The 15,896-nt window shown below is 38.0% G+C and overlaps 5 protein-coding genes across 6 annotated transcripts; 2 read left to right on the top strand and 3 right to left on the bottom strand.

Moving 5' to 3' along the window:
- Nucleotides 1–431: 431 nt before the first annotated feature.
- On the bottom strand, nucleotides 432–1,273 carry LOC145894445 (transmembrane protein 53-like). The gene has a single exon (XM_082983037.1). The coding sequence runs from the start codon at nucleotides 1,270–1,272 to the stop codon at nucleotides 442–444; it is 831 nt and encodes a 276-aa protein (XP_082839163.1). The 5' UTR covers nucleotide 1,273; the 3' UTR covers nucleotides 432–441.
- Nucleotides 1,274–1,386: 113 nt separating this feature from the next.
- LOC145894658 (transmembrane protein 53-like) lies at nucleotides 1,387–2,611 on the bottom strand. The gene has a single exon (XM_082983289.1). The coding sequence runs from the start codon at nucleotides 2,598–2,600 to the stop codon at nucleotides 1,848–1,850; it is 753 nt and encodes a 250-aa protein (XP_082839415.1). The 5' UTR covers nucleotides 2,601–2,611; the 3' UTR covers nucleotides 1,387–1,847.
- Nucleotides 2,612–3,044: 433 nt separating this feature from the next.
- On the bottom strand, nucleotides 3,045–3,877 carry LOC145894656 (transmembrane protein 53-A-like). Its single transcript, XM_082983288.1, has one exon. The coding sequence runs from the start codon at nucleotides 3,831–3,833 to the stop codon at nucleotides 3,045–3,047; it is 789 nt and encodes a 262-aa protein (XP_082839414.1). The 5' UTR covers nucleotides 3,834–3,877.
- A 1,071-nt stretch (nucleotides 3,878–4,948) lies between these two features.
- On the top strand, nucleotides 4,949–8,258 carry LOC145894259 (DNA damage-regulated autophagy modulator protein 2-like). The gene is made up of 6 exons (XM_082982789.1): nucleotides 4,949–5,046; nucleotides 6,120–6,266; nucleotides 6,445–6,544; nucleotides 6,831–7,011; nucleotides 7,398–7,426; nucleotides 7,661–8,258. The coding sequence occupies exons 1-6, from the start codon at nucleotides 4,970–4,972 to the stop codon at nucleotides 7,859–7,861; spliced, it is 735 nt and encodes a 244-aa protein (XP_082838915.1). The 5' UTR covers nucleotides 4,949–4,969; the 3' UTR covers nucleotides 7,862–8,258.
- A 1,588-nt stretch (nucleotides 8,259–9,846) lies between these two features.
- Nucleotides 9,847–12,952, top strand: LOC145894260 (DNA damage-regulated autophagy modulator protein 1-like). 2 transcript variants are annotated; one of them, XM_082982790.1, is made up of 7 exons: nucleotides 9,847–9,863; nucleotides 9,986–10,119; nucleotides 10,685–10,840; nucleotides 10,994–11,093; nucleotides 11,689–11,869; nucleotides 12,012–12,037; nucleotides 12,108–12,952. In XM_082982790.1, the coding sequence occupies exons 2-7, from the start codon at nucleotides 10,043–10,045 to the stop codon at nucleotides 12,282–12,284; spliced, it is 717 nt and encodes a 238-aa protein (XP_082838916.1). In that variant the 5' UTR covers nucleotides 9,847–9,863; nucleotides 9,986–10,042; the 3' UTR covers nucleotides 12,285–12,952. The 2 variants fall into 2 exon arrangements, with proteins under 2 accessions (XP_082838916.1, XP_082838917.1); XM_082982791.1 differs by lacking the exon at nucleotides 12,012–12,037 and having other exon boundaries at nucleotides 9,857–10,119; nucleotides 11,689–11,865.
- The last annotated feature ends 2,944 nt before the right edge of the window (nucleotides 12,953–15,896 follow it).

Below are 15,896 nucleotides of genomic sequence, written 5' to 3'. Positions count from 1 at the left end.
TTTAGGTAAAAGTAAAAATAGCAATTGATGTTAAAATACCAACAAAGAAGGTGCAGTAGCAGCATAATAAAAAAAATTTTTTCTACTACATAACAAACATGTACAAAGGTATCGAAGAACAATGTCTAATAAATTTTCAACAATATAACATAATGGAAAAGGCACATTAAATTTATAGAAATCCGTGAAATGTGTATTATGTTGGAAAACCTGGTTCTTGTAATGCATTGCAAAGTTACAGCCCACATACAACTGTGTTTAGGTGATTACAACAAGCAAAAGAGGTAACATGTCTAGTAAACATAAAAGGCAACATGAAATGTGTATATATTATAAATATGCATTTTGCAACACCAATTTAAAAAATCCTTTTTAATCTTTCTGATGTTTTGTTACACAATCGAGCATATGTATGAGAAAAGTATTTATTTTTTCAGGACATCAGGTAACAAATTGCTTCACAAAGTTTTGAACCAAACTTGTGTATTCATCTGGGTGGTGTTTGAAGTGTTGTGCATGCTCAGAATTTTGCCACATTTTTACTTTTACTTCTATGCCTCTTTTGGACCATGCATCTACATAGCCATCAAATGCCCTGGGAAGCATCATTGGATCATTATTTGATGTCATCATCAAAGCTGGTACCACTGAAGGGCGAAATTTTATTGCATCCATAGATTTATTATAGTGGGTAACAGTAAAGGGGGACAGAAGTTTAAAATATGCATTAATAATAAACTGTGTAATGGTTTGAGATGGTTTGGAATTAGCTGACAGAAGGCTAACACCAATGGCAACCTCGTTCATTGTTCCAATGACAGGACTATCAATAACTTGGCACCGTATGTTTGATAAAATATTTTGAAACAGTTTTTGTTCTTTCTCAAGACATAGCAGCATTAGAGCAAAGAAGTAACCCCCAACTGATATACAATGAACAATCACTGGCCTGTTTGAAACCTTCATCTCCTTTTGTATATTTAGCAGGAAGTTTCTGCTCTTCTTCATGCCTGCTAGGGGCCATAAAATATCTATAGGCACAGGCTGATATGATATGACATCAAAGTCCAGTTTCTTGTAGAGCTCCACATATTTTTCTGTTGCCCTATGTGTTGCACCAAGCCAAGGAAGCAGCACAACTAGGGGACGGAGACTGTCTTGTTGTACTGTTTTAACCAACCTTTTCTGGATTTGCAAGCAGTTTTGTGATTGGCTTTGCAAGAGAAATAGCTTGGACCTTGCAAAGTTGGCACCTAACCTAATAAAGGCCATTCTTTATCTGTTAACAAACACAGAAATCACAAGTTGTTTGAAAGAAGTTAAACAGAAATAATTCACGTGATAAATTTGTAAATATTACATGAGATTTCAGAATGTAAAAACGGAAGAACAATGCAATTTAGTTGAGGAACACAAATAGATCAATCAGTTAAAATAGCTGGGCAATCAAGGCACATAAATACAATAGGAGATAAAAATGTTAAGCAATTAAGCAGTACGTATGAAATGTTACATCTGAAATGTATGCATACATTAGTGCATTTTCCTAGTGTCGGAATGAATAAAGGTGACAATCAAAATGCGTACGGAAATAATTAAGTGCTATAAAAATGTGAGAAGTAATTGTGTTGTTTGTGCTTGAAGAAATTCAGCACATAATAGCATGAGGTTTGTGTGTTGGTACATAGTAGCAAATCTAAAATATAAATTCATCCATTGGTGTTTAGATATGCAAAATTGTGGGCCAGGTTTTACTGGAATACTCATTGGCAGGTATAAATTCGTAAATATTTACTTACAACCTAAATTTACTACAAAAATAATTAAAGTAACATTTATCGAACAGTTCAGAGCACAGATTTTCTAAGCACCAAGTCAGGCAATGCCTGGTTCAGTAGTTTGTAAATAGCTTCCTTGTACTCTTGTGGGTGGTGTTTTAGATGAGCACAATGCTCTGAATCATCCCAAACAACAACAGAAAATATTTGTTTGTTGTTTGTCCAGGCATCAACTAGTGACTCAAAATGTGCCTTTGGAGCAAACTTGTCCCCAATGCTTGTCAATAAGAGAGAGGGTACATTGACAGGTTTATTCTTGAAGATGTCAACAAATTTATCATAATACCACACAGTGTAGGGCCTACTTGTTGCAAAATACAGCATTAGCATTTTTTCCAGAATGCACTGGAGTTTTGTGGAGTCTGTCAAAGGCTTTACAGACCCTTTTGCCATTTCTCGCAAGGTTCCGACCACTGGACTATCTACAATCTGGCAACAAATATTATTTCTAATTTTTGCATATTTCTGTGGCTGCGTTGCGAAGAGGTACAACAAAATGTTGTAAAAATAACACCCAATTGACATGGCATGAATAATGATAGGGCATTGTTGGTTCTCCAATTCCTTTTCCAGGTGGTCCAGGAAGGTCACTGCACTTTGAATACCTCGTTGTGGCCAAAAAAAGTCCAATATGTGAAGAACTTTAATTTTCACACTTAGACCAAGCACTTCATACAGTACGGAATATTTTGCAATGAGACCAGGTGTTGATCCAAGCCATGGAAAAAGCACCACAATTGGCTTGCCTTTGTTCTTGCCCATTTATAAAAATTTGATTTGCATTAGACCTAACAATAGTACTGAAATGCAGAGATGTCAACTTAGATAGGCTGATTGTTTTGATCAAGTTTTGTGCGTAGAAAGGTAAAGATGTGATAGGTCATAACAATGAGCACAATTACGTCTCAGAAAATTATGTAGTACAACTGCTGCCCCAGGTTCTCTTACTTGGAAGAAATTGTTCATACATAGACCTAAAATTTATCAAAAAATAATTGTTAAGACACAAGCAATAAACAGGACTAATAAAGATAAAAGAAAAATAGGACAACTAAATGCGAGGCATTTAAGGCAGTTTTGTACAATGAGGAAAAATCTTTGAGGTATTTTCTAATGTTCATAGTTCACTTTGGGACACAGTTATTTGATAGGTGTTACCTGGCCCATAGAGTTATAAACAATTGCATAGTGAAAAACACTACAATACTACATCCGAGAAGAAGAGAGATTTAAATCAACAGAATTGTGCCCAAAAAATAGTGGCCGACTGCATTCCACAAGCTTTTTTATTTTTTCTCTGTAAGCCTTTGGATGAAACACTAGATTTTTGCAATGTTGTGACCCCTTCCATATGATATGTTGCACTGGAACAGATTTGTCTTTCCACCGATCTATAACATTGCAGAAATGTTTTTCACTGCAAAAGGGATCTCCCTCCGGCAACATTAGCAAGCAAGGGATATGCAATGGTTGACTATTAAACATATCCAATAACAGTTTGTGGTAGCTTTTGTTTTGTGAATTGGTGATTGCAGTCAAGCACCAATAAACTGTTTTTAACACATACTGTACAGTGGCTGAATTAGATACAGAAGATAGAGTCAATGACTCCAGAATCGATAAGTCTTCCAATGTGGGACTATCCACCACTAAACCCACAATGCAACTCTGAATGGTTTGAAAGTCATTTGGTTGTTCCTTTAAAATATAGAGCATTGCAGAGTAAAAGTACATTCCTATAGACATACAGTGGACAATGATGGGGCGTTTTTCAATTTTCAACTGATTGTCTACATGTTGCAGCAACGCCTCTGTGGTTTGAATCATCCAGCTTGGCCAAAGACAAGTTACAATGCTTGAGTACTTGACAAGGCATTCACAGTTTAAAGCCTCGTATATTTCGCAATACTTGGCTGCCGCTCCTTCTGTGGCACCAATCCACGTTAACAAAATTACCAGTGGTTTTTGCGCGGTTGCTTGTTCTTCAGCCTCCATGATATCATTTATACCTTCAGCAACATTTTCCCTTTGTTTACTTTTCCCGGCTTGTTATGTAATATTTTTACGGCTGAGTAAATTTATGATGGTTGATTGCACTTGATGATAATATAATTGTTAAAACGCGCTCATGCGTGTATTATATTAAAGAGTTACTTCCACTGAAAAAGGAGGCCCCAATAGTTACCAGACTATAATAAATGCATCAAGCCAAAAAGTTACAAAAAAAGCAAATTACCTACCCGTAACCAATGATAGCACTACAGGGAAAGACACAAAAATTTAATAAGTTTTAACGAATAAACATTCACGGAGAATAAAGTAAAATGGGCCAAATAAAAGCCAAATTTAATGAGAGGCGAAAGGCATTTTTTCACAACTGAACCTCTTCAAAAAAAAGGCCAACCTGATAATCCTGGGTAGCTCCGCCTGTTGTTGCTTACAATTTTACCTGTGATTTGTTTCTCACCTTAACAGCATATAATAACCGACCTAAAATTTCGTGAAATAAAACTCACGTTGATCCCAAGTAGCTTTTCACACCAAGTTGCACTGATGAGAGACCTTGTAGGTCAAAACAATGGCCGTATGTACGCAGCCCACAAACTTAACATAATTAAATTAGACTTATTTAAAAACGGAGATTTTGGTTTCAACAATCCAGCGAACTGACAATATTACTGCCAATTGGAAGGCCCATATGAGGCATTACTCTAATTAGGTCAGTGCTATATTGGCCCAGCAAACATAAAGTGTTTGATTAAGGTACTTTTCTGACGTATTATTTTAGCGCCGTTCATATTGCGTCAGTTAACAACACATTTAGTTAACGTGCCGTGTGTTCGCGCAGTGCGAATGCAAACGTCACCGACAAACTTTTTCTTTTTTCCCCAGACGAATGCACAAAGTAATGGCCGGCTGTAAATGAATGATTTTGTCTGTTTAGAGTCCACCCGCTAACCTCGGGGCACGATTGGAAGCCAGATGTCTTTGATACAAATTAAGGAAGTATTCTTGAGTTCGCTTGTTCAGTTATATCGTATTTACGGGTAATATTAGTACGCCGAGATACAGCATTAACCTAAAGGTGCGTTATGTTTTAACCCAGGAATTGTATTAGGGATAAAAATAAAATGTACGGATATCAAAAGACAGGCATTTTTCTTCCTATAATCTTCCTACTGTTTATTGGAGGAGGAATTTTGATATGGTAAGCGAGATGTTTTGTTAAGCAATGTGACGAGTTTATAAAATAAACGTAAACCTTGAATCTGGTGGAACGGGGGCGGTGGATCACTTTATAACGGGATTAAATGCCGATGAGATGTCGGTCTATTATTGGATGTTAGGATGTTAGAACATTCAAACACTAGTTAAACATGAAGGTTTTGAAAAAACGCACTTCATCAGCATCAACAGTTTTAAATGCTGCCGTTGTTGTTGTTGGCAGTGCGCTATATAGCTCATGTATGTGAAGGTCAGTTCTGTTAAAACAGCATGTCTGCTATATGTGATTCATTAACAATTATATGCCTTCGCAACTTTGGCATTTTGTGGGTAGATTATACAAAAAGTTTCGAATGTTGAGTAAAAACCACAAGTTTTCCGCTTATTTGTTGTGTTAGGATTTGGGCTGATACTGAACGGTAAAAGACGGTTGGCTGCGTTGGTGTATGCCATTGTTTGTCCAAATAAATTTTAACTCGGCGCCTGAACTTACTTTCAAATCATGTCGATATCCAACCATCTTGTTTTGTTCCAACAACGTAAATTACTACTGATTTAACGACGGAAGTGTTGGTATGTCAAACCTTTGTATACGAAAACCTAATTATTTACGTAACATATTGTCACGTGACAGGTAAACGTCACATGCTGCACGTCTCGTCCCATGCACGTAAAATATACTTTTCCAACGTCACTTTGTCAGCTACAAATTTCATACGCGAATCAAACCGTGACAGTTACAGTGAGGAGAAATTGAACATTTGCACTTATACCAGTCACGCACGTATACGATACAGGGGAATTTCCTGAAATAGCATCAGATTGAAAATCTGACTAATCACTACACGCCTTTCCGCCCGATCACTTTCCTGAGCTCTTTGGATAGCATCACAACTATTACAACATAATAAACACGCGATTTGTGTCGTTACTGGTGAAAACAAAAACTTTTGACCCAAATATCCGAGGTTAAAAGTTGCCTGTTCTTTATAGGTCACACAAGGACACAGAAAAGCCCCTGTTTGTGTCCATCTAAGCAAGGTTTTCTGTTTTTAGTTATGGAGTCGGAAAATCACGAGGTCGTTTTTTTGAATGGCCTTATGTAAGCGACACTGGTTCCCAGGGACCAGAGGGTTGTCTGTTCGGACTGTTCTTGGCCTTTGGTGCGATTTTTGGCTTCGCCACCATGCACCTTTATTACAAGTAAGTATAACAAGTAAAGGAACCTCTTTATCTGACAAAAGTTAATTTAATTGGTCGACGTTTCGGTCGTTATGCATTCGACCTTCATCAGGAAAAAGTGCTTAAATGAAACAGATCTTCACATGATCATTTTCCATGATCAATATATATATATGTTCATATGATCATTTTACTGCAGGTACGTGATTGCATGCGACCAAGATACAAAGCTCAACCAAGCTGCCTGGTGGGTCGGAATGGTCGCTTGTCTGGGAATAATACCTACAGGCACAATACGGGTAATATATCAAGCACTGGGATAAGTTACTTCTTAAGTTACAGACAATGTACACTGTTTGGACCTATCCGCAGGTCTCACCAGTGCGGCTGGCTACTGATATGGACTTATTGGCTTATTCGGCTCACAGCAATTACTTTTTGAAACAAATGCTACATTGCCATCTAAAGTATGCTTAAATTGATTACCAATCATTCCTCGAATAATATCCTAAAACTTGATTTTAAAATTTTGACCCTGGTGTGGTCTGTGTTTTTTCACTTCAACTGTACTTCAACTGTTTACAGTGGAACATCTGGCTCGAAGTCCATCTCGCTGCAGCCTCGGTTGTGTTCGTGGGTGCCGCTGTGTATTGCTGGTTGATAGTGGTCATCGCATGGCGCCAACTGGTTCCACACGCGCACGGAAAGATGATAGTTTACTTAAGAGGGATTCTGACATTGATGACAACCTTGTGTGTCTTAGGCTGTATCCTTTTATGTCAAACAAGTATGCTGAAAAAATCTAGAAAAACCGCTTTGGAAAAATGCATTTTTTTGACAAAAACGGTATCGGCACGAAAGTACAGATGAGCGTTTGTTTTCATCTGGCTCTCCTGATAGCTTTTACAGCGCAGAAAGACTCAGATTTTTTCAACGACTTCTGTATCAAATCTTAGATTTAAACTTGTGAAACGAATTACTTAGGATTCAATACAAAAGCAGTTGCACGAAAATAACATTGACTGAAATTTGAAAAGGTGGACATTGTAATAAATGTTAAAATATCTTAAAACCTCTCGCACTTTCTTTATTGTGTTACATTAGTTTCCTGCTATAGTTTCATTCCTTAACTGAATCCACTTCTATCTTCAGTTGGGTTTGGGTTGTTCGTTGACACGCAGGTAATTATTTTTTTTCAAATTCACTGTATGAAGTGGGCGATAATATACCGTAACACAATGAAATTATTGGCTTCATAGTTGTTGTGGAAGCAACTATAAAATGCAAGGATTAATGATTTGTTATGATGTAAGAACCCTATTGTTACATAAAGTTCACTTATCAAAGGCATACATTTTGTTACAAGAAGTGGTTTTGCTAGTTCGCTGAATTTCAAGTTGTCATGACTATTTTAGGTGGATCCGGGAAACCATCGGGCTTGGGCCACTATTGTGGAATGGATAGCCATCTACCTTATAGTTATTACTTTGTCAACGTTAGCATATGACCTGCGGAATGTAGTGGAATTCAAAACCGAAGTGGTCATCAGTCACCCGTTGACACGCCCAGCTCACCCAATTGCCAAAGTTTCAACACAAATTGATGTCAGTGTGTAGCAAACATGTTCGATATATTTGCCTGTATAGTTTGTGAGCTGCACACGTTTTTTTATTTTTATTTTGTATCGTTAGATAATTTGTCAATGCGAACTGTGATATGTGATGTTTTGGGCCTTAAGTATGTCCGCGTTTTCTTTGCAACACACGAACCTCATACAGGTTAAAATAGCAAATTAAAAACAACATTTGACACAAGAGCTTTTGGATCGCAGTTTCGCGTCGAGTTCGTGCAAAGTCAAAATCGTGCAATGTTTTGTTTTCCAAAAACAAGCGCACTCACTGCCTCTTTTCTTTGTTTTTACCTTTCTATTGCTGCTCCAACCTACAGACCTACATTGTGTTTTTTTCTTTAGGACCTTGCAATGGTTTTTTCCAAATTAAACAAAAAAATGTTTTTTCTGTGAAATATTTGCAAATCACTTGCGGCATACGACAGGTGTGCCAAAGTAGCCACACGAGCTTGCCAGAAACCCGCCTACAGACAAATACTTTCGAAATGTAAATCTGTTATGTTTGAAATACGTCCAGTGCATCATTGTTCCAAATTCGCGACATAAACCATCAAGTCTCTTCAGAATAAATATCGGATATAATAAGTTAATCATGTTAACTTCCATATATGCAGACTTTGCCAAGTCCAGTCTCGCTGCATGCATAGGAAGTGGTAGTGTAGAGTTATCACTGTGAATATCATGAACAAAAATTTTGTGTCGGTGAGTTTATCTATATATTCTCATAGTTTCTCCAATCTGATAATAATTTTTAGCTTGTAAGTTAATGCGGAATGTATAATAGTTAACTTTTTTCAACACATAGTTAATTTTAGGCTGTGGTTTTGTACAACAACAATTTCGTTCGTAAAAATAATCATGTTTGTCACGAAACAGAACAACAATGCCTGAGGCAATGACGCAAGTGTGCGTCACATGTAAAGCCGTTTGACCTGGCCGAGAAGTTCAGTTTAAACACATGAGTCACGGTGAGCTGCTATTCTCTAATTGGTGTTCTTCTGTTTGCCCTCAACTGTGATTTACGGAAGATACTTTTACACCGGGTTACAAAGTTTTTTTCCAAACTTGATCCACATATAAGCCTATGTAACATAGAAATCTGTTCGAATGTTAACGTTACAATTTCGTGTAGTATTTCAACTCAAATTTATAAACAAAATTACCAGGCGGTGGCCCTGTTTATGCCTAATCATTAAAAAAACTCGCACAGATTTCTGTTTTGCACAGACTTATGTGTGGGTCGAGTTTGGAAAAAACTTTGTGACCCGGTGTAGTAGTATTTTCCGTGATTTACATCGGCCGCTGTGCTAAGCTTAGCCAAATCACATCGCTTCATGTTGTCATGGAAATCAAAACGCTCTCGGCGGATGTCGCTTAGGCGGCACAGACAACAGAAAACTGGATGTTCAAAGAAAACGAAAGTTAAATTTAAACCAATTACTTTGCTTGGAAACCGTACTATGACTATGGCCCATACGTGGACGTCAAAACAGTATTAATAGCGCCAAAGAATTTCGTGAACTACAGCACCAACACATTGCATAGTCTGTCATTAACTAATAAACCTTGAGCACACAATGGTAATCCTGGGTGTAAGATAATACTCAGTCTTTTATTATCTACAGCAAATACAAATGTAAACAGTTTGTGACGTGATAATCCATGAGCTGTGACTACTTTTGTGAAATTACTCAGCTAAAAGCGTACATATATATATATATATACACATATATATACTGAATATATACATATATATATACTGAAGGGTACTTTCTTGAAATTGTACGCTTGTTTGCATTATAATTTAAAGTCTTGTGGTTACGCTTAAAACAAGCGATAGAGTTAAGGTTAGGAGCCGTTGAGTAATGGGATATGACGTCATTCAATAAACTGTTGGGGTGTGAAGCGGACGGAAGAGTAACGCTGAATGTTGTGGCAGCTAGCAGCAACAGATAGTAAAAATAAACAACATTCTGGTGAAAACAAGCGTAAATATATTGTTTATCGGCATTTCTAGATGTTGTTAATTATCAGTTTTGTGTATCAGGTTGGGTTTCTTTACTCATCACTGCTATATGCTAAGAGAATCTAACTATTGAACCGTGTTCAGTTCAGGCAGCGCCTGTTTGACCAGCAAGATAGAAGCATCTGCAGCACCGAAGCCAAAATGCCAAACTTTGCAAAATCTTTCATTCACTTTCCTCTTCTGTTTGTGTTACTTCTGGGTGGAGGTTTTTGGATATGGTGAGTAAGCATTGTATGACCGGAAAATACGAAGTTCTGTCAAAAACGTTTCACAAAAAGCTAACCAAGGGCGGCTCCAACCACCACCGTTTACAATTGATTTTTTTTACAACTATTTGTCGTTTGTTATAATCACACCACAGAATCATTTTACTGAAGTCAAACTTATTTTCGCCGTCACAGCACCTCTGAATCCGATCTACAGTTATTACTATATGGAGGAAGTGTATGGTCATATAAATGTATGGGCATAGAGTTTGGATTAACCTTAAATTGCGGTGACGTCAAAAGTTGCCGAAAGTGTTTAAAACCTGTTTGGTTTGATTCACACACGGCGTGGTCTCGCAGGATAACGGCTAAGTACTGAGTTTTGCGTACATATGTGTTTTTATCAGTGTATATTTCAACCGCAAGTAAAAGTATAGCAGATTTTCAATTTGTTGTGCCTGGTTTAATAACCTTTACAAATTGAGTTGATATTGCCAACTTCCTGCTTATAAACATGCTTGTTGTTGTTAACAAACATACATGAATTCACAAAAGATCAAGGTTTTTGTCTTTTTAGTTACGGAATCGCAGTGAGTAAAAAACATGTGGTGTTGCTGCCGAAGTGGCCGTTCGTAAGTGATACTGGAGCTTATCCACCGGAAAGCGGCATTTTCACTCTATTACTAACGTGGGGCGCATTCGCTGTTTTGGTGACCATGTATTCCTACTACAAGTACGTTCTGTGTGCTCCATTGCAAAACTCATGCCAGACATAGTTTAAGCAAACAGTTGGCTGTGATGCCATTGTTTCTAGTCCATAGTTAACTGTGGATATCTTTTGAGAATCGGCAACCATTCTCCCACGTAATAATTCTGCCATTTGCAGGTATGTTATCTACTGTGACAGACAGTCAAAGTGCAACATCGCATCCGTTATAATAGGATCAATCGCTTGCTTTGGAATCACGATGGTCGGTGCTTTCCAGGTGCCTATTTTATGTCACGTATTCTTGGGTAAATTAGGTTAATTAATTAGTTAATTAAGAACATGCAATGAACAACATTTATGGGTGAATGAAAATGCTAAAAACTTCAGTTCCGAACTCATGACAATCATCAAGGGATTTCCCAGCAGATTGTTTACTGTGTCTCATACCATGAACTTCTAATGGGTGGTTAACGCCATGACGTCATCTCGATTCAAAACAATTGTCCGGTCGCATTCGCACCACGACAAATCATTGACAGCTAACGAATATGCATTTTTTGAAAGCAAACCAGTGATTTTCAACCTTTTTTGTGGTTGCGTGCCAGTGGGAGGTAAAACAATTTCGACGCGTACCACCTAGTTGAGTGTTACAACCTAGGGGATGAATTAACAAACATTTTAAGATCACTTACGATTTTTCAATTCGAACTTAATCCGCAAATTACGGAAAGGTGCTCGCGTACCACCTGGAATGCCGTCGAGTACCACCGGTTGGGAAACACTGCTTTAGAGAATTAGATTTTGTCTTTCTGTGTTTTAAGCTCGCCTATCTATTTTCACACATTACTAATTTTGACCACTTCGTTTTGCAGTGGGTCACTGTGTTCGTCCCACACATTATCGGCGCTCTTTTGGGCTTTGCTGGCGCTGTTGTTTACAGCATCATAAACATATACATCTCTTGGAATCAACTGGCAGACAAGGTACATTCTAGAAGCGTCGTGTACGTGAGGATTGTAATCGTCATAATGGAAATTGTGTCGTTCATTGTCAGTATCCTTTTACTTTCATAATTAAGTTCAAAAGCAACTTTCACGTTAAAGTACCACTATTTGCTATCCAATGGGGGTGTTTTAGTTTTTTAATCCCCTAATTGCATACTTCAATTGCTTTCCTATGCAGTAAATAATTCCAGTGCTGATCGGCGTGATCCTTATGCAGGTAAGGCTATGTTTTATCAAGAGGCAAAGTAAGTGGGCAACCTATTCACACTATACATTGTTCATCGCAGAGTAACAAATCCTACATAAGCGTTGCTTCGGGCGGTGAGTGGGCGCTCATCTATTCAGCTATCATTTATATTGGAACGCTTGCCTATGACTTAAGAAGGATTCATGGCGCCACCGTGCAGCTAAAGATACCCAACCAGGATCCACCGTCAGGCGGTTTGAATGCAGCCAATCCCTAAACCTGTGTGTAACGAAGAGCTGACAATGGCAAAATTGGGAAAGCCGCTCGCCCTCTGAAACAATTTACAAACTGATCTGGATGCGTTACCATGATAACTTGACTATAAATATTTATAAACGTAGTGTATGGATCTCCCACTGACAAATGCATTTGGTCTCGGTCTTGGCATCGTTGCACTAAAATTTTCGTGATTACTAGGATTAACCAAAATCGTCACCTAATGGTTAGAATACATATAGTTCGCCTTTAAGGTATTACAAGTATTCTTATTCAATTCAAGATGCCCTGCGTTAGAATCTCGGCATATGTTTCGAAAAGCAATTAAGCGATTATTGGACACCATATGAACAGTTACAGTTAAGTTACACTACTGCAGCTTAATGTTTGAAAAGGAAATTATACCAGGTTGAACAGGGAGAAAATACCTGCTGCAATGTCACATCTGTATGAGAGCTGTTGGTCCGTTTGAGAAGTTCAATTTTACCACATAAGTCAACGAAAGCTGCTATTCCATATTTAGCGTTATTCTACTTTAGCCTACATGATAAGCACTACTGGTTGTTGAACTCAGTATGGCTTCATACGATCAACCGAAATTGAAACGTGAAGATATCAGCTTAGGGGAATTTTCCTTCCGGCAATAACGCGCACGCTTTTTGCTACAAGGTGTCCAAGTTCTGTTAAGTTTATAATGCACTACTGAAGTTGTCATTTGTTTTAAGTAAACTGCTGGTTCAACAATAAACGTCGTTCGTCTATACGTAATTGCTTTTTATTCACTGCACCCCATGTTGTACGTTTTATTACTTTGCCATATAATATTTCTTGAGGTTAAACCTGTGCGAAATTTTTGGAGGTGATGTTAAAGATAGCAAACAGTCAAAAAATAGGGACAAATTTTACAAATAAGAACAAAATGACTTCCAATCCGAAGTGACCAATATTGGATGGATTTAAAATATATTTCAACAAATTAATTTTCCATTCCCCACTGCAAAATTCCATTCACCTTTTGAAGAACCATTTGCCCGATTAAGAAGCACGAACTGCTGTACGTGACATTATCCACTGCAGTTTCAGTCAACATGCACGTACGCACGTATTGAAGTTTTGTCGATAAACCGTGGAACAGTCATATGTTTTGATGTAGCCTTTAATTAATCTACATAACAGAAATATTAAAACTGCAAACGAGTTACACAATGGATGCGTTGAAATAGAAATATAACACGTATTAATTCCACTGCAATTTGTAGCAAATAAGGATTTTATAAAACAACATTGTGACGTAATAATGCATGATTTGAGTCGCGACTTTCCCGTCGAAACAAACAGGCCAAAACAACAAGAGGACACTGTTTAGGGCCACAGATCACAACAGTAGATAACGGTGGAACATTGGCCTTGTTCGGTGACATGTAGGTTACAATTGCTGGGTCATTATACTGCCGACGATGATTTTTACGTCATTATTGTGACGTCATGTCCGAAAAGGGCTGGGTTTGAAGCAGGGCGCTATGGTTTGAAGACATTTAAACGTCCGATCATACCGAGTTTTCTAGTGTGCAATGGAGGCAGTTTAATAATTCGCTTTAAAGCCTTGCCGACTTAAGGCATATGGTATGATAAAAAAGAGCTCCTTTTGTAAGTACAGACTTTTTTGCATACAAAATGTTATCGCAATGCGATAGAACTTTGAAATGCCAATCGATAAAAAACGCCCGGCGGCAATTTGTGGCACATTGCGCTAAACTGTATCTTGACAATTTGTAAGTCGGCTTTGTAGTTGCAGGCAGGTATTTTTTGCTGCAAGGGCACAGAGAACGTAGATTGAAACCACGGGTAAGGCGAACGTATGATTCATGTTGATTTCTAATTAATTTATCTTTAGCCGCGATATTCATCTATATCTCTTGTTTAATTCAATCGGATTTTACAATTTAAAGAATTAATGGGCCGTTGTCTTGGTAACCAGTGTAGGCTTGAGGCACAGCTCTCCCTAAAAATTTGTCAAACTATTTTACGATGTCAAAGTCGTTGAGAATTAACTATAGATGCAAAGAAGAGACCTGAATGCAGTCTTAAGGCACTTGCAATGTTTGCCTAGTGGTTAATCTGCCACTGTTAGTTACCAGTAATAAGTTGAAACATGCTTTAAAATAACCCAGCCGTATTTGGCAAATGTTGGGTAGGCATTCACATAGCAAAGTTTCGATGTTCATTTATAAATTGCAGATTAATGTGTTTTAAGTAAGACCTTACAAACCGTTAACATTTGAAATGATTTGACCTGGACCTTACGCAGCGCTGCCTGTTGCCTTTTTTCTGTTATTCGGCGGAGGAGTTTTCATATGGTTAGTATCGCGTTGTGGCTGATTGGCTGCACAGAATCGTGTTGTTATTTTGCGAGAAATGAGACCAATAAAAAAGTTTTGTTTTAAAGAATCTGACGCTAAAAACTTAATTGGATATCAGACGAAACGTCGGTTAATAAAAATCAACGTAAAATTGTACCAGAGAAGGTCAGATTCTTTGAAATTACAATATATGCCCGGCAGCAACAGTATTTCAAATTTTGGCAAGCACATTTTGCGTGAAAGCGCTGAACACAAAACATTGGTTTGTAAAACTTGTGCCTCGACGTACTGTTTGCACCTCTATTTTTTCAAAACTCGAGTTTTTTTTAACTTTTCAAGGACATATTATATTAATTATGAGAGTTACAGACAAATGGCCACTGTATCGTTTCTTTTTTCGTGAGGAACGCCTCGCGATGTTGCTTGTCACCCACTGTTTTGACCTATAAGGTCTCATCAGTGCGGCATGGCTATAGACGATCTTGTACGCCAAACACCAAGGCAAAAACTTCTGGTTTTTAATAAAGTCGTATACACCCGACTGGTTTGAAGTCGGCCCTATACGAGCCCTAATGAAAGTAAGTGTAACATATTTACTCCTTTCATTTGTTTTTACGCAGTTATGGAATCGGTCGAAGTCAGGGAAGATACCAGGAATGGCCGTTCGTCAGTGACACGGGAACTTACACACCGCAGAGCTGTGTGTTTACCCTCGTACTTACGTGGGCCTGCGTACCTTTGATGGGAACACTACACTGTTACTACAAGTTGGTGGTAATTTTCATTGGTGATCGAGAAACTAATCAAAATCCCTTGCAGGTACGTTGAAAAACTGGGATTTTGTCCGAAAACTAATAAGGCAGCTTGGTACGTCGGTGTGGCAATAACGATTGGAATCACGGGTGTTGGAGCATTTCAGGTGCTGATAATATTACAATCACTTTATAACCAGTACTTGCGAAGGAAGCACATATTGACGTAGCATGACATACTTTAAGCATTACAAAAAAAACATTCTGCTTCTGTTGCTTTCAAGTATGTTGCAATTCTGTCCTTCTGGCCCAATCAAAATTATACTTTTATTCGCCGTCGTTTCGCCTGCTGTTCAACTGTAGGCTTCACTTCGAAAAGTTTACAAACGAAATGGTTTGAGGCCATTATGCATGAAATAACAGATTACACGCTGAACACAGCTTAATGCTGTCACCTTCTAACCAACGGCGTGGCAAATTTGTGTTGTGCACCTTTGGTTT

This window comes from Ascidia mentula, chromosome 3 (genome assembly GCF_947561715.1).
Source record: "Ascidia mentula chromosome 3, kaAscMent1.1, whole genome shotgun sequence".
Classification (NCBI taxonomy): domain Eukaryota; kingdom Metazoa; phylum Chordata; class Ascidiacea; order Phlebobranchia; family Ascidiidae; genus Ascidia; species Ascidia mentula.
The sequence above is the reverse complement of the archived record's forward strand: the minus strand, read 5'-3'. Positions and strand labels throughout refer to the sequence as shown.